At 55.0% G+C, this 27,300-nt stretch overlaps 1 protein-coding gene across 1 annotated transcript in view; it reads right to left on the bottom strand.

Annotated features, from left to right (window-relative positions):
• The window catches only part of CDH13 (cadherin 13), a 983,749-nt gene that overhangs the window by 19,210 nt on the left and 937,239 nt on the right, over window positions 1-27,300 (bottom strand). The window contains exon 11 of the mRNA XM_062176103.1: window positions 8,337-8,479. Within this exon, the coding sequence (XP_062032087.1) occupies window positions 8,337-8,479 (143 nt within the window). The remainder of the gene's footprint in view (window positions 1-8,336; window positions 8,480-27,300) is intronic.

Raw genomic sequence — 27,300 nt, 5'->3', positions numbered from 1 at the left:
TAATTATGGCGGTAGTAGGTTTGCATTTTCATATTGCTTGTTTTCTTATTTGGCCCATATTTTTAATGTTCTTTCCTGCTCCTTTCTGGTCTGCTTTTGGCTTAATCAAGCATTTCTCCTTTCATTAAGCTGTGAGTTTTACCTTTTTCTTTTAGTTACTGCGCAGGATTACAATCTAAAACAAAGTATCACTCTAACCACATCTTCCCTGCTGGTCAACTTGTGTTGACCACTCCCATCATTTGTGTTCATTGTTGTCATGCATTCTAGCTTATTTATTTATTCATTCATTCATTCATTCATTCATTTATTTTGCCAGGCAGAGTTAGACAGTGAGAGAGAGAGAGAGAGAGAGAGAGAGAGAGAGTTATAGACAGTGGGAGAGAGAGAGAGAAAGAGAGAAAGGTCTTCCTTCTGTTGGTTCACCCCCCAAATGGCTGCTACGGCCAGCACGCTGTGCCGATCCGAAGCCAGGAACCAGGTGCTTCCTCCTGGTCTCCCATGCGGGTGCAGGGCCCAAGTACTTGGGCCATCCTCCACTGCCTTCCTGGGCCACAGCAGAGAGCTGGACTGGAAAAGGAGCAACCAGGACAGAATCCGGTACCACGACCGGGACTAGAACCCAGGGTGCTGGCACCACAGGCAGAGGATTAGTCTAGTGAGCTGCAGTGCTGGCCCAGCTCTCTAATATTTTTAACTCCTCTTGTTAAAATTATTTGATTACCTAGATATATACCTTTCTACTTTTATTTATGCTTCTTGCATTTCCATGTCTTTCTGGGACCACTTTCCCTCTGCCTGAAATACCCCCTGGGGTAAAGAGTGTGAACCTACTAGCTATGCAATTTCTCATTTCTTTTTCAGCTGTTCCAAGATGTCTTAACCTCAGCTTCAGTGAGAGGGAAAAATCCAAGAATAGAATTCTAGGTTGGCCACCATGTTTAATGGGTTCCGAGAAATGATGCTGTGTCACTCAGGGATTCTGTCTCTCCTGTCGGGACACCATCTGTCAGTCAGGACACCATCTGTCAGTCAGGACATCATGTGTCAGTCAGGACAATATCTGTCAGGATATCACCTGTAAGTCGGGACGTCATCTGTCAGGATGTCACCTGTCAGTCAGGACACCATCTGTCATGACGCCATGTGTCAGGATGCCGTCTGTCAGTCAGGACGTCACCTGTCAGTAGGGAGGTCCTCTGTCAGTGGGGTCACCATCAGTCAGGACATCACCTGTCAGTAGGGAGGCCCTCTGTCAGTGGGGTCACCATCTGTCAGTCAGGACATCACCTGTCAGTAGGGAGGCCCTCTGTCAGTGGGGTCACCATCTGTCAGTCAGGACATCACCTGTCAGTAGGGAGGCCCTCTGTCAGTGGGGTCACCATCAGTCAGGATGTCACCTGTCAGTCGGGACACCTGTCAGTCAGGAAGCCATCTATCAGTTAGGACACCCTGTGTCAATCGGGACGCCATCCATCAGTCAGGACATCATCTGTGAGTCAGGATGCCATCTGTCAGGACATCATGTGTCAGTCAGGACACCATCTGTCAGGACGTCACCTGTCAGTCGGGACGTCATCTATCAGTTAGGACACCCTGTGTCAGTCGGGACGCCCTGTGTCAATTGGGATGCCATCTGTCAGTCAGGACATCATCTGTGAGTCAGGATGCCATCTGTCAGGACATCATGTGTCAGTCAGGACACCATCTGTCAGGACGTCACCTGTCAGTCGGGACGTCATCTATCAGTTAGGACACTCTGTGTCAGTCGGGATGCCCTGTGTCAATCGGGACGCCATCCGTCAGTCAGGACATCATCTGTGAGTCAGGACGCCATCTGTCAGTCAGGACGTCATGTGTCAGTCAGGACACCATCTGTCAGCTGGGACACCATCTGCCAGTCAGGACGCCATCTGTCAGTCCGGATGTCATGTGTCAGTCGGGATACCATCTGTCAGTTGGGGATGTCACGTGTCAGTTGGGACGCCTGTCAGCCGGGATGTCATGTGTCAGTCTGGATGCCCTGTGTCAGTCAGTTTGCCATCTGTCAGTCATGACGCCATCTGTCAGTCCGGATGTCATGTGTCAGTTGGGATACCATCTGTCAGTTGGGATGTCACGTGTCAGTTGGGACGCCTGTCAGTCGGGATGTCATGTGTCAGTCTGGACGCCCTGTGTCAGTCAGGACACCATCTGTCAGTCATGACGCCATCTGTCAGTCATGACGCCATCTGTCAGCCGGGATGTCATGTGTCAGTCTGGACGCCCTGTGTCAGTCAGTTCGCCATCTGTCAGTCATGACGCCATCTGTCAGCTGGGATGTCACGTGTCAGTCTGGACGCCCTGTGTCAGTCAGTTTGCCATCTGTCAGTCATGACGCCATCTGTCAGTCCGGATATCATGTGTCAGTCGGGATACCATCTGTCAGTTGGGATGTCACGTGTCAGTTGGGATGCCTGTCAGTTGGGATGTCATGTGCCAGTCTGGACGCCCTGTGTCAGTCAGTTCGCCATCTGCAGTCGCTCCATCTGCTGCTGCACAGGTGGTCTCCTCCTTTGATTCTCAAGCTGCTGTCACTTTTTCTCCTTGGATTTGGTTACCATTACTTCGGCCATGGTGTCCTGAGGAAGGTTTTTATTCTGACTGTCCTGCTGTGCTTCGCTGACCTTGAATGAGTGGGTAGAGACGTCTGTTACTGGTTTGGGACATCCCTGGGCATCACGTTTCTGCTCCACCATCACTCTGCTGTCGGCTGGGATCCCGCCTTGTGTTTGCCACACTGGTCTCCTGGCTGAGTTCCCCCATTCGTTGCTCCCTCCGTGCGTCACGCTGGTGTTTTCTGTAGATTCTCCCTCCCAGTCAGTGTGTGTTCTGCTGCTGAACCCACCTGTTGAGTTCCTAATAGCAGAGGATCGGATTCTGTCGCGCAGACTCTCTGACATCGTTTTCTTCAACAGACCAATCTATCGTTTGTTCCGTATCCACGAACACAGCAGCCAGCTGTCGTTACTGTAAAGCCCGTATGTGCCAATTCAAGTCTCTCGATCCCCAGTCGGTCCAGTTCTTCTCTCCAGTGTCAGTTACACGTTCCTGTCGCTGACAGTTCCATTCAGTAAGTTTTTAAATGGTTAACTGGGCTTTCTGTGCAGAACGAGAGTCTCAGGATGATGTTTCCTACAATGAGTTTTCCTTTCTCTCCTGCTGGCCAGGTGGGATGGGGACTCACTTCATCCACCGTCCAGGGCTGAGCTGGGTCCCAGGCAGACTCAGCCAGCGTCTGGTCTCTCGCTGTGGCTGGGCCTGGCGCTCCCAGGATTTTGATCAAGGGCCTTGAGAATCTTAGCCCAGGAAGGCCGCAGGAGACCCGGCTCTGCCCTTCTGATCCCCAGCCGTCTCCACCCCATCCTCCAGTCCCTGTAGCTTCAAAACCTGGCAAATATTGGAAACAAGGGGACGGCTGTGTGTCTGCAGTTTGCCTCCTCTGGCTGGTCTGTCCCCTGGGAGATGCCGGGAGATTTCACTCTGCTCTTTAAAAGGCATTTGTCCAGCGGGGAGGATGACCATGTGTGTAAGGTCCTACAAATTTCACATGGGTCACACTGGCTGCCCCGACTCCCACAAGTCTCTGCTCCCTATCTCTCTGTCTGAGGGCCCTCTGCCTGGGCCAGGCCGGCTCTGTGGGGCTGAGCGGCTGCCTCTCTTGCACTGTTTTTGCAAGACCCTCCCCTACCTGGCATTTTAGTTTGCTCTAGCCTTCCTGCCTTCTGCAGCTTTCCGATGCCTTTACAGTGGAGAATTCTCTTTATCACCTGATTTCTGTTATTTTTTGGGGATTTTCTTGTTTCACAGTGGGGGCACTGGATTGCTACAACCTAGTTGGAAATTCCTGCAGCCTTCTATTTAATCAGTGTGTTCTGGTATAAATTCCTGGGTGCCTTTGTTTAGAGAGAATCAATAGAACAGATGTAGCTTTCCTACCATGTATGACAAGAATCCTTAGTCTTTCATTCCATCAAATAAATTGAATTTCTATAAAATTAATAAAAACAAATGTTCACTTTGGATCAAGTGGAGACATCAGTTAGTGCTATCAACTTTGATCTAATGGGCGAGGGTTGCTTTTTCCTGGCCAAACAGAATAGCTAGAGATAAGTTTTCCGTGACCGACAAAAAGGGAGTCTAGAAGCAAAAGTTATTCCCATTTAATGAGGTCTTGTAAATCTGTGTTCTCTTGCTCTAAGTCTTCTGTGCCTTGTTCAGGATTATTCCTGCTAACCATGGTTCGTGTATTAATGCCAACCTGTTTCATCTTCAGGGACATTCTGGCAGCATCTGTGACACCAGATTTTGCCTGTCCTTGTCTGATGTTAGTATTAACAGAGTGAGACAGGTGGTGGGTTTCAAACTCTATTTTTCTGAGCCTTGGGAGGATCATTCTTTCCTTTCCAGAACCCGCGCTGGGGTGGGATTAACACTGGCTCAGTATTTGGTATGGAGCTCGATGGAGAGTCTGGAGGCCACGGCCCTTCAGTTAGAAGCAGGAATCCCCTCCCTGTGGGGTGGGAGCAGAGTCCGTGCCCCTGTGTCCGTGAGCAGCTGGCACAGCCTTGCAGCCCGGTGCTCACGCGTGTGTGCCGAGTAATGAGGGGATGCAGGTGTCACGGGGGCTCCTCAGGAGCTGGACGGCGGCACCAGGTCCTGACCACACCGCAGGGGATTTTCTCGGAATCAGACACGCTGGTGAGCAGCCGGGAGAACTTCGGGCTGCTGCTTCTGCATAGGGATTTTTATTTATTTTTCTTTAAAAAAGATTTTTAAAAATTTATTTATTTGAAAGGCAGAGTTACAGAGAGAGGGAGAGACGCACACAGAGAAGCCTGCTGTCCACTGGTTCATGCCCCATATGGCTGCAATGGCCAGGCTGGGCCAAGCCGAATCCAGGAACCGGAAGCTGTATCTGGGTCTGCACAGGGAGACACAGACTCAGGCCGTCTCTGCTGCTTTCCTGGTGCATCAGCAGGGAGCTGGATTGGACGTGGGGTGGCCAGGACTCCAATGGGAGCCCCTACAGGATGCTGGCATTGCAGGGGCAGCTTAACCCGCTAGGCCACAACACTGCCCCCAGGTAGAGATTTCAAAGAGTGTTAAAGTTGTGAGAAACCAAAGGTAACAATCCTAACGATGAGACTGGGATGAAGTCAGCACGATTCCGCATCTGTTCTCTAGTGCATGCATCGCAGTGTAGTTTGCTGTGACGCTGGCGACAGGCGCACACACACTCAACGTGACTTAACTGATCACCGCGTACCTGGAGAGGGCCGTCATTTCTGACAGCAGCTCAAGGGTGCTGCATTTCCAGTCTTCTCTTTTGATTAATGACTGCATAAAATATTCCGTAAGGCAGTGACAACCGTGCCCAGACGTAGCCAGCCCTCCTCCACGGCGTTCTTGGCTGACAAATCTCTCTACAAGCACATGCCATCTCTCCAGCTGCTCTGTGATCGACACTTCTTGTGCAGGCAGACTGTAATCACCCTTGGCTCCTTGTCATCCACGGCCCTGCCCCAGCCTCCTCCTTCGGAAGCAGCTCTGTCCGACGGCTCCCACCCCCTTTGCCCAGGTGCCGCCCTGTGCGAAGTCTTCTTTCTTCTTGTCCCGTGCTTCTGGCTTTTTGTGGCGCGTCGGCTCTGCACCGACACCCCAGAAACTCTGGGGCACCCCGTCCTGTGTATCTAGTTTCTGGTCGTGTCACTGCCAGCGTCCTCCCTGACTTCTGGACTATCACCCCTCTCCAGTTCGTGCTCGGCACATGTTCTCTACAAAACCCTGTTTCTTCCTTTGCAGCGTGACCTACAGCCAACCTTTCCATGCCACTCTGCTGTCCTGGGCAGATTCGAGCGCCTTTACCCCAGACACTTGCTGTGGTTCTTCACACGGTTCCCAAGTGCACACTCGCTGTTCCCACACTGACTCCACCGCCTTGGTTTGGGTCCTTTCTCCCCTTAATCCTCATTTGCTTTTTTCCCCACAGCCTCTCTGCCCTGCCTCCTGTCATCACTGGGTCCATTTCCTGCACTGCCATAGGAGTGAGTTATCTTCCCGAAGTTATTTCTGGAGCCACGTGAGTGACATCAAGCCCAGCTCCTCGGCAGAGTACCTGGGGCCTCTCATGATCGAGGTCAGGATTTAACAGCACTTACAGGAAGCCAGGCCCTGGGAACGGTGCTGGGCATTCAGCGCCGGAGCCATTTCCAGCCGTAGAACAGTCTGGTGCCTGCCCGTTTCTCCGCCTTTATCCTTGCACCCCGGCACCTGCCACGCCAGCTCCCAGTAATACAGACCAACCTTCCACGTAGCTGAGTTCTTCCAGGCTTCTCCTGAGCACCCTTTCTCCAACGTAGCCTCCATCACTTAGGTGTCCCCTCCCCCAGGCTGGACGAGGGTCTCCTCTGGGCTTAGGGACATCAGAACAGCAACACCGCTCCACTGACTTCTCCTTAGGTGGCTCACTCCCCCGGGACTCATGAGCTCACCAAGCACGAGGTACTCAGGGTATTTCCCTCTGACTCTCCAGGACCAAGCGCACTGTCTGGTCCAGCTCATGGCTGAGGAAGGTCTGAGCTATTTTATTAAGAGCATGTGGGATCTTTCCGTTGCCTGTTCCAGCTAAAGAATCATGTGGCTCAGAGCTGGCGCTGTGGCGTAGTGGATAAGGCCACTGCCTGCAGTGCCGGCATCCCACGTGGGCGCCAGTTCTAGCCCTTACTGCTCCATTTCCAATCCAGCTCTCTACTGTGGCTTGGGAAAGCAGTAGAAGATGGCCCAAGTCCTTGGGTCCCTGCACCCGCGTGGGAGACCCGGAGGAAGCTCGTGGCTCCTGGCTTTGGATTGGTTCAGCTTCGGCCATTGCGGTCATCTGGGGAGTGAACCAGCAGATGGAAGACCTCTCTCTAGCTCTCTCTCTCTCTCTCTGTCTCTGTCTCTGTCTCTCCTTCTCCCTCTGAGTAACTCTTTCAAATAAATAAATCTTAACAAAAAAGAACCACGTGGCTCCTGAGACGCCGTGAAGACACGACTCTCCCCGCACGCATCCCCCGAGACTCCCCGCACGCATCCCCCGAGATTCCTCCGTGTCCCCTGGCAGTGATGCTCGCCTTGCCTTCTTCTCATCTCCTCTGTGCGCCGCCTCCCAGCTTGGATTCCCCGGCTCTGCTCTTAGATGCCTGCGTCGCCCGGCCCTGCCACTTGCCCAGGTCCTACCTGTCTGACGGGGCTACAAGCAAGAGTCACATTCCCTGTGGCGCCCTCTCTGCCATGGCGTCCTTCTCAGACCCGTGTTCTCCCACTGTTTTGTGCGAGCCTCCTGCACACAGCGTGGGTTAGAGAATTCCGAGTTCCCCTTGTTACCGAGTAGGATCACAGGCACCTCTAGAGCCCTGAACATTTCATCTCGGTCCCCAAGGACTCAAAACAGAATGTGCAGCTGTGAGCATCCGGCTTCCAGGGATAACAAAACTCCTCGTGCAGCGGACACAAGTGACATCTCAGCTGGCCGCATCCCAAACCCAGCCCTGATCCCCACCCCAGCTAGCGGCGGGTCCTGCCGGCTCTGCATGTAGAGTGTACGGAACCCATCCAGAATCCGCCCCTTTCTCTTCCCCTCTCCTGCTCCTAGGGCAGGATGCCACCTTGCCTAACTCCCCGCACGGTCTCTTAAGAGACCCTGATTCTGCCCTCCTCCCTACAGTCTGACTTCCGAAGAGCAGAGGACGGTCCTGGTGCATTGTGTCCTCCCTAGGATGTTAGCTCCTAAAGAACGGCTTTGCTTTGTCCACTGCTAGGTCCCCAGCATCCAAAACAGGTCTGGCACATGGATGCCGCATTATTTGCTTGGGAATGAACAGCAATCGTTGGGTCCTTATGAAGGTTCAGCTGAGTGTGCCTGCTGCTTTCCGAGGCCGTGTATCCTAATAGGATAAAAGCCAGGGAAACAATCCAATTGTCGGGGTCAGAGGTGTCCTCTGGGACTTTCCTTTCAACTTGCATTACATCAAAGGACCCTCTCTACAAATGAGCATGTGACTCCAGGCCTGACCCGAGCACCTGTCGGAGACGGCGCCCCTGAGCTGGCCGCTCGGACCCCTGAGTGCCCACTGTTCTTCCTCCCACGTCTCCAAGGCAGGGACTATCACTGACTCCACATGTCTGTGTTTCAACACTTGTTTCCCAAACACCCCGAGGTGTATCCGAAGCAATCAGAAGAAAGAGGAAATGAGGACATAAAGATAATTCTGTAACTGAAAAGCAGGCCCTCCTGGTCTTTTCCAGTCACTCACCACTGTCGATAGCCAGGAAGAGGGCAGTGTACACGCTGTCGTGGACGAACGGAGACTCGCGGTCCAGCACAGCTGTGGTGTCCACGGTGCCGTTGATGGGGTTGATGTTCAGCCAGCCTGCTGGGTCCTTGTAAACAGAATACCTGGGGGGGAAAGTCCCCAAACAAGGTCAGATTGCATTTCAATTGGATTCAGGAAACATTTACTGAGTGAGGGGCACAGGCTCCTACGCCAGGTGCAGGTGGCGCAGAACACAAATCCAAAAACCTCATTTCGGTTTCAGCTGCTCATTCCGAAGGCAGCGGCTGGCGGTTAACGCCGGGTCCTCTCTGCGCTCAGCGCTCTGTGTGCACACGTCCTGATGCCCTTGCCCAGCCTCTGTTCCCCAGCCAGCTCTCCTGCAGGCAAAGTGGAGCGCACAGCCCTCCTCCAGAGTCCAAGTCCAGCCTTGTTTCTTTTACAAGTGGCTGCATCTTGGTGGGAAGGTAGGGGCAGTGCGTGTGGATGCCTGCACGGGGACTTCATGGCCTCTCACTGCAGGGGTAGCCCTGGGGCCTCACACAGCATGCAGCATCTGAACCGAGATGGGAGGAACGGGCAGAGAGCCAGAGGACACACAGAGGAGCAACGTGTGTCAATGCGCCCGTGCTACTCTCTGCACCACTGGCTTGCTGGAAGGTCAAGTTCTATCCGGGCAGGCTGTTTGCTTGTCTGCAGCGCTCAGAACATTGCTTAGCACGGATACAACACTCAATAGACATTTGCTCAGTGGAGGAATATTTGGGGAATGGATGGTGGGTGGTTGAGGCTGCAACACTGTTTCTTTAGAGGAAACGGAAAAGAAAAACAAATGAGATCAGACTATAAAGATCTGTCCAAAGGGCTTTGGACTCTGGGTAACAGGAAAGCATCAAAGAATCTTAAACTGTTACATATTTTTTGAGGTTGTTGTAAAAGTAATACATGCTCATTGTAAGAAGTTCAAACGACACAGAGATGCATAAAATTAGAAATGAAAGTCTTGTCTATCAGAGAAACCGAAACAGAACATGATTTAGCGTTTTTTTTTTTTTTTTTTTAACTTTGTGGCTTGAGTGATAATGTGCCACTTGCATACTTAAGCCAGGAAGATGCCTGCTGGAGTTTTTAGCTATTCCCTGCCAATCTGAAATTCATCTCCATGGAGAGACATGAGACCTGACAGCTCATCAGCCTGGGAAAGACGCCTGAAGTGGCCTCCCCCGCCTTGGATGGCCGGCTGTGCTGCCTGGGGTGTCTCAGACTGGGCTTCACCAGTGTGCACAGGAGGAGCTGGGCGCGGCGGAGACACCCATGCCCTAACGCTGGGTCCCCGATATCTCACGTGACACAGACTCCGGCCCCGACTCAGCGAGAGATCTTGAGAAGCGGAGGGTAGTGCGGTCTATCTGGGGTGGGGTGGACGTGCTAAACGCAACCACAGCAACCTTACGAGAAGGAGGCTAAAGGACGGCACAGACAGACACACAGACAAGGAGAGGGTCACGTGGCCCTGGAGGCAGGGGCTGGCGCCATGCAGCCGTAAGCCAGGGAGAGCCGAGCCACTAGAAGCTGGGGGAGGCATGAAGGATCCTCTCATGAGGCCTCCAAAGTGGCCCCACTGACCCCTTGGTTTTCACCTGCTAACACTGATTTTTGGGCTTTCGGCCTGTGGAATTGTGGGAGAATAAGTTTATAGTGCCCCTTGGCTGAGTGGCACTACCATGTTATTCATGGTAAGTAAAATATCCTCACTTATGGATGAGGAACCAGGCACAGCACCCATAGCTACTCCGGTCACAGGGTCAGTATGTGGCCCTGGGGGCCTGAGAGTGCTAGGGCGAGAGGCCTGGCCCTTGTGGGGAGTGCTGGGCGTGAGGCCTGGCCGTGTGGGGAGTGGTGGGGTGCAAGGCCTGGCCCGTGTGGGGAGTGCTGGGCATGAGGCCTGGCCGTGTGGGGAGGGCTGGGGCGAGAGGCCTGGCCTGTGTGGGGAGGGCTGGGGCGTGAGGCCCGGCCAGCAGGCACGCAGCCCTGCTCTTCACCTCTGTGCTGCCTGTGCCCAGCTGTCCATCCCTAGCATACTGTGGGAGGGAAAGCGTGGGCTCTAGCGGACAAAGACCTGGCCTGGCCCTGGGCGTGCTGCTTACTGGAGCTTCCGTGAGTTGTGGGAAATCCCAGGGGCCTCGCATGGTGCTCTGAAGGCAGCACGAGGCCCACATGAAGTGCCCCAGCTACATGCAGGGACCCCGGGGGCCTGCGGCTCTTCCTATGTGACCCACACTGTGCCTGGGAAAGTTCTGGAGACATCTGGCGCCCTGGGAGCCGTGACCCACAGCTGCGACGGCGCCAGGACACACGGAGAGCGCAGGAGGCTGGCGCAGGGTCCCCACACCGCGCAGTCGCAGTCTCCAGCTTTTACAAGCAGAAGGGATGTATTAGAAGAGCAGCAGCTTTAAAACATGCCAGTGTCTCCTTTAAATAATGATTTACCATCTTACCAGGCAAACTCCGATTATACTCCAAGCCCCCACTCAAACATCCCCACCCAGCCACTCTATGGGACCTCCCGGGTTAGGATCCATCTGCTGGCCTGAGTGCTTGCTGGGTGCACATGGACCTGCAGTGCCTGGTAAAGTGTCGTAAGGGCCCTCCTGGCTCTGCCGCCTTCACCACACTCTAACCTCCTTGGTGTCAGGCAAGAGCTGTGCTCAACACTGTCTGGGTACCACTGCATTTAGTTCTGGGGTTCACTTGCTGGAGATGGGTGCCAGAGGGGCTTACTTAGCGTCTTGCACAAAGCAGCCCAGCTAAGAGGAGCAGAGCTGGGATCCAAGGCCAGCGTGCTGGGATCCGAGGTGGGAGCTCCTTTCTGTGTGGGCTGGGCTGCTCATGCCTAACCCCGGGTGTGGGTTGTCCCTCCTGCACTCCCAGGCCCGAGCAGGGTGCCTGGCCTGTGGGGGCAGGGGGAGGGCAGCCTCTCCCCATTTATTGCATATTTTCTCTTTCAGTTGGAACAATTATGGGGCTGGAAATTGCAATGAAAGGTGATGTTTGGCTTCTGTCTTATCTGGCAACAAGTTCCCAGTTGATTCAGAAGTGATTTGTGGTGGTTCAAAATGTTTGAAATAATGAAAAATTTAAATGGACCGTATTTTATTCCCTGATTACCCGACTCCATTTAGAATATCAATAAAAGTGGAATTAAACAATCCAGCTTTTCGCGTTGGCACGCACAAGCTGTGCTCTGAGCTTCTCCTCCTGTCACTCATGTCTTACGACGCCACAATTTTGCAGCTCAATTAACACGTTTGCTGCTCTCTTGTAAAAGGGGAGTTGTAGTCGGTGAAACGCTCAGAGCTGTGAGCCCGGAAGCTCCGGCTGCAGACTGAAAGCTGGCACAGGGAGGCCGCGTGCATCACTTCCCCATGACAGCCGGCCTGGGCAGCCTTGGAGGCTCCAACGTTTTTCATCCTTAAAAATAACCAGGCACCCATAACTGGGCTATCTGGGTTTTCCCAGGACTCTCTATTGTAGTTTCTCCTATTTATTTATTTTATCTGGGGCTTGTCCCCATGGAGGCCTCAGAGACGTCTGCCTGTGTTACGGCTGCCACTGGTGTCTAGTTTGCTGTTCCCTTTCAGCATCACACCCAAGAGAGAAGAGGCCAGTGGAGGGCAGAGAGGGGTGGGTGGACAAGGGGTGTGGACTCCCCATGCCCAGCACTGGCTCCCACTCTGCCCCTGGAATCCAAACCACACATGGGGGTCAGACACTAAGTGGCAGGTGCAGTGTTCTTTGATGAGGGTGGGGTTGGGGTTGGGGGCGGGAGCAGCTCAGGACCAGCAACCAGCCTCTGCTCCCCTCTCCTGGCTCCGGGGCACTTTGGTGACATCAGCCTTTTTGACCCATCGCCAAGGCGAGCTATGTAAATTTCTGACATTTTCAAAGCTGTCTTTTTAAATAAGCCTTTCAGTGTAAAAACGCCAGTGTGGAAGATGTTTTCTGTGCTCCAGGCCTGGAAAATGCATATGCCTTATTAAATTGGAATTTCCGGGCAATTTATCTGTAACGTGAACTTTGCTTGTTGCAGGGGAAAAAAAATCAAATTAAAAACTGAGCTCACTGCAGTCTGTAATGTGACTTCACAGACGCCGCCCGCGAGCTCACCAGGGCTTGGCCTCTTGGTTGCCGGCGCCAGAGGATGTGGGGTGGGCTGATGGACAGGATCCGTGTCACTGGCTGTGTGCGGAGCAGGGGGTGGGAAAGGAGACGGTCAGCCAGAGGCCACAGGCAGGTGTTGCCCCAGGAGGTCCCCCAGAAGCAGTGGCCACCAGCCTCCGTCCCCCAGGGGCCCTGGTACTGGCAGGAAGGAGAAGAGACCAAAGGCTTGGCGAGGCCCCTCTGCAGGCTTCCGGGTCTCGACAGAGACACACGTGCACAGAACATCCTCGTGGTGCTGTGTCTGTGTGGATACGGAGACTTCTCTTTACAGCCAGACCTGTCCGTGTGCAGGTGAGGGCATGAACCACTTGATGCAGACGGCAGGTCAGGCCCTTCTGAAAAGCTGGATCGTTCCATTCACAAATGGTGCGGACCCGTTTTCTGGTTGGAACAAGTGATGGTGTGGACCCATTTTCTAGTTGGAACAAGTGAGCTGGATGTTTTCCTGGTCCTCTCCCCAAACCTAACTCTGGACCAGTTCCATAACGACATTTAACGAAAGTACTACGTGGAAATAAAGACTGGGGGTGTGGGAGGGGAGAGCTGCAACATAAACAATAGAGGATCACTCTCTAGAGCATGGCAAGAATTTCTGTAAGCAAAAGACACTTCTCCGTAATGGGAAGAGAGAGAGGGAATGATGGTCGCAAGACAGAAGAAAGGGTGTTCGGGCTCACTCCCGCACGAGAGGACAATGTGAAGGTCAAGCTGTACCAGAACACTGTTTTTTACCTATCAGGTTACAAAGATCCAAGGTTGGGTTGGCGGTCCTGGTGCAGAGCAGACGTGGGGAATGGCACTGTGTTAGCCGCCTGCGCTGCTCTAAGGGATGACTCCCACACGGTGCCCTCACAGCACACAACTGTTCTCTGATGGTTGCGGAAACCAGGAAGCCGACCCGGGTGTCAGCCCAGGAGGGCTGTGTTCCTCGTGGAGAGCCCCTCTCGCCACCTGCTGCGGCTTCTGGAGGCGCCGTACTCGCCGGCTTGGGGCCCCTGCACCCAGCTTCAAAGCCAGGACAACCGCGGCTGGCAGAGAGGAGCTCTGTGTGGTTAGACCATGTCCACCCCATCGCCCAGAACATTCTCCCCATCTCAGGGTCTCCCCTCTTGTCACACCCACAAGGTCCCTTCTGCCACCAGAGGAACACAGTCACAGGTGCCAGGGGTTACGGCATGGCCGCCTTTGGGAGCTGTTACTAGGCTGACCCAAAGCACCGTCTTCAGACACTGGTGGGAGCAGAGGCTGGCCAACAGCCAGGGAGAGAAACGGCAGCCTCTGTGCAGACTGGAAACAGGCTTAACCCTCGACCTGACACTCTCAAATCTGGGGCTTTATCCAATAGATGTAATTGCTTAGAACAGGAAACGACACCCACGCAAGGTTGCCAAAGTGCCATGTGTAACAGCCAAGGTCTAGGGAAAAAACCCAAGCATTGTTTCCAACTGGAGGATCAGCCAAAGGCATTATGGATCCAAACAGCAAAGAGCAGGTGCCTAAAAAAAAAACAAAACGGAGGGAGCTGTCCCTGAACCAGGTGGAGGGATTTCTAGATGCCAAGACAGAGCAGGTGTGGGGAGCGAGATGTCAGACAAGGTGTGTGTGACCTCCTACACGGGGCGGGGACGGAACTGAGTTCCTGGCGGGTTGGGCTGGGAGACCACTGTGGAGGACCCTGGGCTCTCTTAATCAAGCACAGCTACGCCCTTTCACTCGGGCACGGGAGACCCCATGCAGATCTGTGAGGAAAAGCCAAGTAGCTACTCACAAAACCGGTGGCCCTGATGACTTTGGGGAGGGGAGGGGGTGTCAGAGGAAGCCAGTCCCAGGCCCCCATGACTCTGGACTCACCCACAGCTAGAGCAGCCCCCTTCTAGAACACACAGAAATCAGGGGCCACCAGGAGGGTCCTGCTGAGGTTGCCACTGGGGGAGGGTAGACCTTGTGGCCAACACTGGGGAGGCATGGGCATGACCGCAGCCCATAGGACAGGAAGGGCTAAGGGATGCCTGGAGAAGGAAGATTAGGACAGGGGGACACAGAGAAACACTGCGTTCCCTCTGAAGGGTGCAAACAACCCTGCCAACCCACGGTGGAGAAAGCAAAGGGCCGGCGCACACCTGGCACCCCACTGAATTCCCGCCCACACCCCCTGTTCCAGGAAACACTTGCTTGGGGAACGCAACTCAGCCACTCGATTCGAAACATAAGTTCTCAACTGAAGGCAAACCACTGCCTTCAATGAGTTCCTGGCGTAAAGGAAAGAGCACTGTTCAAATCCCCCGACAAGATGCACATGAGAGACAAGAGACGGCAGCGCTGGTGAATTCCAGGATCCTGGATTAGGGGGACGGCTTCAGCCCGTCACTGCTCAGGGAGTGTGCAGAGATGGGAGGCAGAGCTCGCTGCCTCCCACAGGAGCCAGCGCCAAAGACAGCAGCCCCAGTGAGGAGAATGCACTCTCCAGGGGTGGAGAGAGACGCGGTGAGCAGCGAACACATAGACCAGGGCGTGGCCTGGTAGGACCGCTCAGGGTTGGGAAGACGAAGATGGAGCTCGCCTGGCTGGTGCTGGGAACACGACTTCCCCCAGCCCAGTAGCAGCTGGGAACAGGGGAGGAGCTCTCGACACCCCCAGATCCCTCCTGCTTCCCTGGGCCCAGGCGCCAGAGCCCGTGGTAGAACCTGTGCCCTCCTGCCCAGGCTCCATCAGATGACTGCTCCGACCCTCATGGGTCCAGGGCAGCTCACCTTCTCTTGGATCGGGGACCCTGGCATGGGTCCTTGGAAATGTTCTCGCCCCAGAGGATCGCCACCTGCCACACACGCGTGCACCTGCGTAGGCTGGCATGGTCCACCCTCCTTGTCTGTTGTTGGTTGGAGGGGGGGCCCCTAGCAATGGCTTCTGTGTGGCCCACTGCAATGCACCTGCTCCTTTGCTTACCTGGTGCAATCCACTCTCCTGGGAGCAGAGATTTTTCGATCATATTGCGCGAGTCTCCTGCCTAAAATCCTGCAGTACCTTTCCACGGATCATGGAATAAAATTCACCATTCTAACCAGGGAGTCCCTGTGGCCCTGCCTAGCACTCTGCCTGCTCTTGCTACCTCTTTCCTCGCTCCCCTCTGGCTACAGACACACAGGCCTTCCTTTCAGTCCTTAAATAAACCAAGTCCGTGCTGGTCTCACGCAGTTTCCACTTGCTTCAGGGACGGCAGCCTTAGATTTTGTCCTGTGCGTCTCATCAGTTTGGGGGTCACAGCTCTAACGCCCAGGCCCTCCCGCTCCCCACTGAGGCCACTGCTGCCTGTCCGGCCGCAGTCCACCTCCTTCTGTGGTCAGCTCCCCAACTTAGGAAGTCACCTGCTTGCAGCAGTGACCTTGGCTTTCAGTCACCCCTTGCACCTAGGACTCGGGAGCAGGCACTCAGCTGTTGAATGAATGAATGAAGACATGGATGAATGAGCAGCAGTGCGAGGCCTCGGCATGCTTCAGCTGGCTCACACCGTCGGCCACCTGGAATTCTAACGGCATCTGGGGGAGACGCCCATCTATCCCTCCCCCAGGGGCAGATCTCTCTGTGTTGTATTCCAGCCAAACTCACACCTCTTTGCTGCTCCAGACGGCCCATGTCCCAGGGGTCCCGGAGACCCCTCCTGGCTGCACTGATTTGCAGGAAGAACCACAGGACGCAGCACGGTCACACTCACGGCTAAAACTGACGACTGTGGCAGGAGGCGGAGCAAAGCAAGCCAAGGGAGGAGGCACATGTCTCTTCTGATTTTTATTTACTTGAGAGGTGGGGACGGGGAGCATTCCAGTCCCCTGGCTCACTCCTCTGATGCCTGCAGCGGCTGCGGCTGGAGCCAGCAGTCGGCCCGTGATGTGATCCAGGTTTCTCACGAGGAGGCAGGAGGCTGAACACTGGAGTCATCACTGCTGTCTCCCAGGGTCTGTGCTAGCATCAGGAGCCGGAGCTGGGGCGGAGCTCAGGCATCCTGGGGTTGGACGCGGGCATCGCGACCACTGGGCTGGATGCCTCCCCCTCTCCTCAAATTCTCTCACTTTGAGGCACCTGGGAGTCCTGAGGGAGTTTGCTCTGCTGGTACAGCGGCGCTTGGCTTCCACCCATGCACATTTCCCCACGGTCACACTCCCTGGGGCTTCTCCACACACTGTGAGAACCCAGACAGTGGAGACCAGCGAAGAGAAGGAAGCAAAGACCTCCCAGAAGCCACCTCCGGAGACAGGCACTCCCACCATCCTGTCCCAGAGGCTGCCAGCCTGTAGGAGACACAGCCATGCACACACAGGTTTCTCCTGTGCCACACACAATCGCATTTACTGAGCCTTAGGGCCCGGGCACTCAGCTGGTGTGGACCTGCAGGGGGGGATTTCCTGCTTGTTTGGAGGGAAACAGGGCACTAATTAGCAATCACATAAATGGTTACTTAATTGCTCTCATGAGGAAAGCCAGGAAATCAGTCTGCTTCATAAAACCGATCATGTGTGCTGAGGGTTTTTCTTTAAAGATTTATTTAGGACAGAGAGAGCAAGAGCGAGAGTGAGAGCGAGAGAGAGAGCAAGAGCAAGAGAGAGAGAGAGGCAGAGGAAGAGATCCTACATTTGCTGGTTCACTCCTCAAACAGCCACAATGCCTGGGGTTGGGCGCTGGGAACCCAGAACCCCACCTGGGTCCCCTACATGGGTGCAGGGTCCCAAGTAGGTGGACCATCACCTATTGCTCCCCCAGGTGCATTAGCAGGGGCTTGAACTGGTGCTGCGAGATGGGATGCTGGCATCTCACGCAGCTTAATCCACCCCTTTTCTGTTTTTCAGTCGTTGCTTTCCGTTGTATGTGCAACCAAAGGTAGAGCGTCGCTGATCACCGAGAGGGTGCCACGCATGCATGGACGTCACTGTGGGCCACTGCTCCACCAGCCCAGGGGTGGATGTGATCACAGCAAACCAGGGCTGAGTCGCCCAGCAGCTTGCCCAGGTCAAGCAGAAACGTGGCTCCGGTGTGGCACGTGGCTTCCAAAGCCCAGCTCCATTTGCCTTGCTAGCTGCCCGTGAGGGTCACCCTTCCAGCCACCAGTTCTCCAGCCCCAGTGTGTAACAGAACTGCCAAGGTCGCTGAAGTGTGAGGGGGCCTGTTGCACGTTTAGCACCTTCTCTGGGCGGCTGTGGTTAACCCAAATTTGAGAGCCACCATTCTGTGCATAAAGACTGCACTCGGAGCTGTGCACACTCTGTGTGTCCCAGAGCCAGACTTGCCCAGGCGGCTGAATCAGGATCGCGAGACTCGAAGCTGTGGGGTGTAATGTTTCCTTAACAAAGCCCCTAACTATTACACGGGCACAGCACTTCATTAAGATCATGTTTCTGTTGATAAAAATCAGATGCGTTTGAGAATGGTTTAATAGTATACGGCACCTCCACGTGGGCCTAACGTCCCAGAAATCCTCAGGTCCCACAGCTCCAACTGTTCTGCTGTGGGCAGGCTCCTGTTAAGGACTTGATGTCCATCTGTGGGATGAGGCTCCACGGCCAACCACCCACTTGTGATTCAGACATCAGGGGGCTGGTGTCTAATCCTGCCCGATAGTGACCGACAGCTGAGAATGATTTATGCTAAAAAATGGTCACTCTGCCACGTAGTTATTTGCACTAGTGGACAATAAAGGCACGGGGCCCTGGCCCTGCCCGAGCTGTGCAGCGGGTGTCAGGGAGCAGGAACGTGCCCTCGGACAGATGTGTGAGAACCAGCTGTCTGAGCGCCCACCTCTCCTGTCACCTCTTGGCCTCTCCCTCGAGTGTGGGAGCCCCATGTGCACTGAGCACCCTGGCCAGACAAGGCGCTGGCACTTCCTGGGCACTGGCTCCCAGCCAGGACTGCTCACGGCCTCTCCACAAACTCTTCGCCATCTGTTCCAGGCAAGTGCACCTGCTCCCCACGTCCCCCTGTAAAGGTCGCGAGTGGCCTCTGGGTTGCGGTTGTTAATCCCAGGTTAGGATTTACCTAAGGTCTCTCCCGCGGCAGCCATGGGAGCTTCTGTGACTAAGCAGCCCTGTGCTGCCTGCCCTGGAGCTGTTTCTGGTGGGGGCTTCGTCTCCATTGCACAAACTCATTTCCAGGGATTACTGACGATACCTCTCCCCATCCCCATTGTTGACACCCACACAGATGCAGCAGTTTTCTAGGGAAGGAAGCGCTGTTTTATGAATGTCTTTAAAGGGCTCATTTCATTACTGCCTTAGGCCAAACTGACTGCAAAGAAATACAGAGACAGGGACCGACAGATTCAATGTACGAAGCCGCGAGTGTGTGTGGCCCGATTTGGCAGCGGGCTGACTTCAGAAGCTGCCAGAATGCTGAGACCTAGGGACACACTTGTCAACGGCACATGAGAACACACATGAACATCCCCTGCACCCACATGGGAGACCCGGAGGAAGCTCCTGACTCCTGGCTTCAGATCGGCTCAGCTCCAGCCATTGCGGCCATTTGGGGAGTGAACCAGTGGGTGGAAGACCTCTCTCTCTGTTTCTCCCTCTCTCTGTAACTGTCTCTCAAATAAATAAATAAATCTTTAAACACTATGCAACCATAAAGCAGTTTTTGTGACCATCGGGTTCATTCCAGATTAAGCCAGGGCTAAACTTCCCGCACCCACACCCTGGTCTGGTGGCTTTTTCTAAGCTCTGGAAACCGCCCTCAGGAAAGAAGACTTGGAATGTGGTCCTCGTAGGTACCACATCCCCCCCGGGGTGAGGACACTGGCTCCATTCGTGATGCCGGGAGTGAGGGCTGGTTCCCTGGTTACTCCTGCTTCTCCACGGGCAGCAGAGTCAGAGAGAAGTCTCCAGGGAGTGGACACTCTGCACAAACATCACAAAACACACCTCAGTCACACCAAGGGCAGGCTTCCGGGAGGATGCTCCAGGAGACGCTACACAGGGGTATGGATCCCAACATGCCCAGGACAAGGGGAAACGTAACAGAGAGGATGGCCAGATGGAAGGAGGGGGGTAGGCCTTGTGGGGCGGCGGATTAAGCTTCTGCTTCCAACACCCCCCACCACCCGACATCAGAGAGCCTGGGACCAAGTCTGCCTCTGCCTCCAGCCCAGCGCTCTGCTAGCGTGTATGGAAGGCAGCAGAAAATGGACCAAGTTCTTGGGGTTCCTGCCACCCACGTGCGAGATCTGGATGGAGTTCTGGGTCCCGGCTGTGGCCTGGCCCGGACCTGGCCACTGTGGTCATTTGGGGCTCTCTGTCTCTGTTTGTCCTGCTCTCTGTCACTCCACCTTTCTAAGAACCAACCAAAGAAGGGGAAGGAGAGTGGGGCACAGTTTCACGGGCGTGAACTGAGCAGCAAAGGTTAAGAGGCCCCCAGGAAAACAGCTGAGGCCCCGGGCATGGCTCAAGCTGAGTGGGAAGCGTGGCGGGCACCGTCGTGGGGTGCGGCTGGGAACATTACGTCACAAACTCGCAAAACGCGCCTAAGTTCATCCATGCTCACTCTGAGAACAGCCTGTGGCTGTGGCTAAACACACTTAGAAAAAACCCGATTTTTGTAATTTTTCCCCAAAATGCGATCTTGATCCAGTCTTTCCTTATCAGTTTTGAATCACAAAGTTCTGTTCCTTACTACATATTTTTTAAGATAATAATTTATTTATTTGAGAGGCAGAGAGAGAGAGAGAGAGAGAGCAAGTGAGCCCCCACAACTGCTGATCCACTCCCCAGCTGCCCACCAGGAGCTGGGAACACGGTCCGGCCTGTGTGTGGGTGGCAGGAACCTGAGCGCTTAAGCCATCAGCGCCGCCCAGGGTCTGCGTTGGCAGGAGCAAGGGCTGGGGACTGCACCCAGGCTCTGCTGTGTGACGTCTTAACTTCAAGGCTCCCTGGTCCTTACTTCAAGTCGCCCACTGGAAGGGACCTTTCTCGCTACTTGTCTCTGTTCTTTGCCCTTGGAGGTCTTTGTTCTAACTCAGGATTGGCAGTGTGCGAGCAGTGCAGGCGGGGAGCATGACTTTGGGGTTCAGCTGCTCACTGAGCTTTCTGAAGCCGAGGGGAACAGGCTGGTGTCCCAGAGTCTGATGGACCAGGCCCTCTGCAGCCTGCAGCTCTGGGCGGGGGCCTCTGCCCAGGTCCTGGGTTGTACTGCTTCAGGTCACGTTCAGCTTTGGTCCACCTATGCCAGCGGACAGCACCAGGGCCTGTTTCCCAGGTGGGATTTTTTTCCACAAAATATGCTTATGGGGCCAACACGGCAGAGTAGCAGATAAAGCTGCTGCCTGCAGTGCCGGCATCCCATATGGGCTTCGGTCCGAGTCCCGGCTGCTCCACTTCCCATCCTGCTCTCTGCTATGGCCTGGGGAAGCAGTGGAAGATGGTCCAAGTCCTGGGTCCCTGCATGCATGTGGGAGACCTGGATGAAGCTCCTGGCTCCTGGCTTTGGATTGGCCTAGCTCTGGCTATTTAGGGAGTGAACCAGCAGTTGGAAGATCTCTTTCTGTCTCTCCCTCTCCCTCTCTCTCTCCCTGTAACTTCGCCTTTCACAGAAATAAAACTAAAAAATAAAAATAAAAAAGAAAGAAAGAAAGGAAGAAAGAAAGAAAGAAAAGAAACAGGCTCACCGGGAGAGAGAATCAGGGAATCAGGACATCAGGGGACCAGAGGGGGAAGTCCATTGCCTCCCGGTGTTTGTCCTCAGAGCTGACTTTTATTGGGAGATTAATGGACATGCCATGGATTTGCGCTAGCACCTGGGCCTCTGAGCCCGGCGCAGACCGTGCTGAGCACAGGTACCGAGACAGTAAACAAGCCCAGCTGCCACCAGGACCCCCGTGAGATAGACGGCTAAGCCTCGCCTGGCACCTTGAAGCTCAGCAAGTGAGGCCTGGCGGGCTGCCAGGAAGAGGTGGCTCACACCGGCAGCTGTGATTGGCCTGAGTGCCAGCCTCCCCTTCTCCCCCACAGGTCTGAGCAGTGAGTTCTCCAGAGGCTGGCGGGGGCTGGGCCGCGGGGAGGGTGGAGGGCAGAGCTCACGGGGAGCACAGGGCCAGCGTCCGGCACGGTTCCTTGTCTGGAGGAGCCAGCCCCCGGCAGGTGATTCTGTGGCCTCTCCGTGCAGGAGCTGGAGGCTGTGACTCCCCCCCCAGGAGCCCCAGCACCGCAGTGCTCAGCCCCGGGTGCTCCCAGTCCCTTCTCTGTGCCCGGACCCTATGAGCGACCTGGCAGGGAGTTCTGTGTCCTCTCTGTCTACCTTCACCAAGGCCATTCACCATCTGACCGGCGTGCGGACTTCCTTGGGAGGCAGGTGCTCCTGGGGTGGGTCTGTGTCCCCTCCCTTCGTGGTAGTGGACTCCCGTGTGTGTGCGTGGCTCAGAGTGGGCTTTGGCCAGCCGTGGGCAAGAGGAACGAAAGAGTGGGCAACACGGTCAGTGTGTGAGAAGCACAGGGAGGGGCCGCTCCCAGAACCTCCCCAGGCTGGGTGAGGACCAGCATAGCCCGATCCGCGTGGGAAGTGGCTGCGTTTGCCATCCCTGGTGTGGCCAGGGGTGTCGCACACGCAGATTACGACAAGAACAGGGCGAACCATCCTCACATACCAGGCGTGTTCCAGGCAGGCACCAGCACACAAACGAAACCCTACTGGGCTTCCCAGTCCTTGTAAGTCCTCCGGGGCCCGAGCCCGGCTCACCTCCCCCATCAAAACCGGCCAGCCTCCACCATCCTTGCAGCCCCAGCTTCAGCTGCTGGCGTGCGGGGAGCCCACGCCCCTTCTCTGCACCTGGCCGGTCCATTGCCATCCTGTAGCTCTCAGGTCAAACGTGCCTTCAGCCCTGTCCATCCAACGTGGGGTCTCCCAGTGACCCCGCCTGTCACGCACGGTTCCCTTCCCACTGGCGCAATCAGTGACTGTGGCTACCCAGCTCTGCCTTGCTCACTGCCCGTCTTCCCACCAGACAGCCAGCACCATGTGATGTCACTGTCGTCGGAGCCCAGGCCCCTCCCCAGCAGGGCCCGTGCAGGAGAATTTCACGTTTTCTGCGTTTTCGCCTGAAAAGTGGGAAGGAGCACTCAGGCCTCCTGAGCGAGCCGACCTCGTCCAGGCTGAGTAAAGGGCCCAGGTCAACCTCCGCACCCATCTGTGGGTTTCAGTCCCTTGGAGGGACATCTCCATGCACTTGCGGTGTCTGGACCTTTTCATCGGCTGTTTGCCACCTCCTAGAGCTACCGCCCAGTGGGGTATGCACGGAAGTCCCCCCAGATTGACCCAGAAGTCCCTCCTCTGATAATTTAGCTCAAAGAAAGAGTCATGTGGGGGGGGGGGGACTGGCGCTGTGGTGCACTAGGTTAATCCTCCACCTACGGCCCCGGCATCTCATATGGGTGCCAGGTTCTAGTCCCGGTTGCTCCTCTTCCAATCCAGCTCTCTGCTGTGGCCCGGGAGGGCAGTCGAGGATAGCCCAAGTGCTTGGGCCTCTGCACCCATGTGGGAGACCAGGAGGAGGCACCTGGCTCCTGGCTTCTGATCGGTACAGCACTGGCCATAGTGGCCATTTGGCCAACGGAAGGAAGACCTTTCTCTCTGTCTGTAACTCTACCTGTCATATAAATAAAAATCTAAAAAAAAAAAAAAAAAAAAAAAAAGAGTTAAAGGGTGCGATGGCCCAAAGCATGGGGGGGGGGGGGCTGAACTAGTGAGGTCGAGGTTTCCCCCTCCTGGAGGGCTTCCTAGAACCTCGCACACCACAGACGCCCCAGAGAGGGCTCAGGATAAAGGCTCACTCAAGATGCTGCCGCAGAGATGTGCAGCGGTACCAACGTCCTCTCCATGAACGCTTATCACAGGGAGAACAATCCGGGCTTCATCGGAGGCGGTGAGGAGCGGAGAGCAGAGAGCGAGTTATCAGTACAGACGCTGAGAACTGTGATGGACGCCGCAGAGACCGGACGCCCGCGTGCCTGCCGTGGGGATGCAGGGCCGAGCTGCACCTCTGCGGAGCACACAGGCGCCCGCGCAGCCCAGCGAGGACCCACAGGCAAGCTCGGGACACGCTCGCTGCTCGCTTCCCACCCAACGCACCAGGGCAGCTCGACAGCCCTCCCAGCACCACACCCCGTGTGCCACGGCTTCTTCACAGGGCTGGGCGCGTCATCCCAAACCCACGGTAATGACCACGGCGAAGACGCCACCGATAGTGAAACAGCAGTAATATGTCCTCAGCACTTGCTTCGTGCCCGAAACTCGCCGAGTGCTTAGCTCACTTAACTCGGAATCAGTCCACGTGGCTGGATGGGTGCCCCGGCACGCAGATGAGGAAGCGACCTCCTCCAGGCCACCTCGCTCCTAAGCGACGGCCTGGCCCAGCTCCAGCGCCTGTGTCTTCAGCTGCGGTGCCTTCCGTCCTGCCTAGGGCTTAAGGAGGAGCTACACTGGCTGCTGGTGGGGTTTGCGGCGGAGTTCTGCTCATTTGAGTTTCTAGAATTGCTACCAGTACCCTGTATTTTTTCGGCAATAAGGTTTTTTTTCTGGCAATAGAAAGCTATTATTACAAAGATGTTTGTACATCTCCACGTCTCTATTTCCCTCTTCGCAGGGTCAGCTCTTTCTGCCCTGTGTGCAATGTCGCTATCACAGGTGGTGTCTAGAAACAAGCACCAGGCAGATGGAGCACGAGCGTGTGTACCGAAAGACACAACACGGCGTTCCACGTGCGGGGACATGTACACACAGGCAACGCGTTCACTGGAACTCACTGTGGACCACGCGTTTCTCTTGCCCCCAAACCGCGGTGTTGAAGTCCTGACCCCGGTGTGGCTGTGTTTGCACACGGGCCCTCAGAGGAAGCAGTTACGGTGAAAGGGAGTTGTCGGGGGGAGGGGGCTGTGACCTGGGGGCGAAGACCCACCAGGGGGCTCTCACAACCTCGCTCCCTCCCTGCAGGTGCACGTGCCAAGGAGAGGCCATGGTGTCTGCAAACCAGGAGGAGAGCCCTGGCTAGGCGCTGGGTGGGCTGGGCCCCCAGCATGGACTCCTGGCCTCCATGGCTTTGAGGGAGAGAAAAAACCCTCTGTTGTTTAAACCACTCTGTCTGTGGTGTTTTGTTACGGGCTAAGCCAGGACTGTGTAAATATTAGCTTGGCCCACACTGCTGCTGTTTTTATTGATCGACACCTGTCACATCCCAGCACTCCCACCTGGCCGAGCCGAGTACATAAACACACGCTGCCTCTGCGTGTCTCCCCTCGAAGGCTGAGAGGCACAGGTCCTTCACCTCGGCTTTCTCTCCTCCCCAGGCATCCGTGGCATTGCATAAACCCCAGTGACTGAGCGAGGAGGCGATGGAGGGGAGTGCGCTCCATTCCTGCTCCAACGGATGCTGTCGTGGCCACGCCCAGGCCGGCTCACTCAGTGCAGGGCACCGCCTGGCATACGGCAGAGGGCACGGCGGAGCTCTGTGCCAAGATTGCTCTGCCTGCCGCCACAGGAAGTCAGAGCAGGCGTGCCTTTACCACACACACACACACACACACACATACATACACATACACACATACACAAAACACACACACACATACATACATACACATAAATACACATACATACACACATGCATACACACATATAATATATACATACACATACTCACACACATACACATAAAGACATAGATACACACATACACAATACATACACAGAAATACACATATACAACACATACACATATATACACACAAATACACGCATACATACACATACCATGCATATATACACATAGACACACACAATAGACACACATACATGCAAGTACACATATACACACATATATACACACACAAATACACATACACACAAGTACACATATACATATACACACACACCCATAGATCCATACATATACACATACACACAAATACACATGCACATACACACATACACATACACACATACACACACAAATACACACACATACACACATACATACACACACACACTCGAGTGCCACCCATGAGGGAGACTTGGATGAAGAAGCTCCTGGTTCCTGGCTTCAGCCTGGCTCAGCCCTGGCCATTGTGGCCACCTGGGAAGTGAACCAGCAGAGGGACTCTCTCGCTCTCTCTCCCTCTCTCCTCCCCTCGCTCTCTGTAAATCTTTCAACATCAATCTTAAAAGCAACAAAAAGCAAAGTGCCGTCGAGGAGACAGTGCTCTGCTGTGTTGCTGTGAGGAAGCCTGAGACAAGCTGCCGAGGAAGGGAGGCGGCTCCAGAGCGCCACAGTCCCAGCCTGGCACCTGGGGCTCTGTTCCTCTGGGGACAGTCCCAAGGCAGAGCAGGGCACCACGTGGCAAGAGGGAGCAGGCTCCCGCCTGTCTCTCCATGCTGTCACCCTCCGTGTCTGTTTCATCCTGAGGATCCACCAGGACAACCTTCTCCAATCTCATCACTTCCCACACGCCCCATCTCGACACCCCCCAGCGCAGGGAGGTTTCTGGGCTCTTAGTTCTGCTGTTAACTACAGACCTGGGGCCCGAGCCTCTGAGGGCCCCTAAAGAAACGCCGGCCATGGCAGTGTCCAAACAACCACGCACCACTGAAAACTGAACACTGTCCCATGACGGTCTCCAGAATGCTCTGTTACTGAATTGTACAGGGTCCCCTGGCAGAGCTATCTGCTTCTCCTCCCATTTTTGCCTGCTCGGCTTATGCTGAGCCTAAAAGGGGCTCTCTGGCCGTCCTCGGCGGGAGCTGCGTTCCCAGCCGTGGCCACTGACGTGGAAGGGGCCAAGATGGCTGTTTGCCTGGAGAAGCTTTTCCCAAACCTGAACAGAAGCCCTGGTCCTGATGTGAACTTGACCTGTGACCTTCAGCTCATGCCTTTTGCTCTCGGGCCTCGGTTGCTGCAAGAAACAGATGACAATGCAAACGGTGGCTCCTAAGCTTCCTTCTAACTCTGATAATCATGACAGTCTTCACCAAAGCGACTGCTCTTTATGTGTGAGCAAAGAAGTTATGGAACTACGCCTGGTGGGCAGGTTCAAGCCATGGTGCTGGTTGTTCTTCCTACGCGACGGGTGACATTTTACAACGCAGCAGCGTCATGTGCAAAGAGGGAACAGGCGGTCACTCCAGGTGAGAAAAATAAACAGCCAGGGAGGAATGCCTGCGTGCACGGCTCACTCTGCCTTCAGGGGCATAGTTTTTTAAAAGCAAGATCGGGAGAAGTGGATTTTTGCTCCGGGAGCCCGTGCAAATTCAGGACACACGCAGCACGCATTTGTCAGCTCTTTGGGCATTGACAGACAGCGCAGCCGCCCTGCTCTGCAGCCCGAATGGCTCGGACAGCTCACGGCCAGCACGGAGGGAAGCATCTTCCATCTCACTGCGGCTGACGGCTCGAATTCCAGAAAATTAGTGTTTTGAAACCCTCATTAGAAACCAGTTGTTAAAGCTGTTTCTGCACTTGCCTGCTCGGGCTGCTGTGTGCTGTTGGTTTCACCGTCTAACGTCCTGATGCCAGTGGCCAGGGCAGCACTGGGCGTCACTTGGGAATATTCCGGGCTGACTTTGTCTGGATTCAGCACCAAATCACCAGGCAGGCTGTGCTCAGGATGTGCCATGTTGCTTCTCGCGTGGAGTCTTGGTGGAGCCCAGTGTGTGAGTGGTCTGTTCAAGTCTGTACCTGTGCTGGCCTGGAGGGGTCAGCCTT

This window comes from Lepus europaeus, chromosome 19 (genome assembly GCF_033115175.1).
Source record: "Lepus europaeus isolate LE1 chromosome 19, mLepTim1.pri, whole genome shotgun sequence".
Classification (NCBI taxonomy): domain Eukaryota; kingdom Metazoa; phylum Chordata; class Mammalia; order Lagomorpha; family Leporidae; genus Lepus; species Lepus europaeus.
This window is presented reverse-complemented; position numbering and strand designations above follow the sequence as displayed.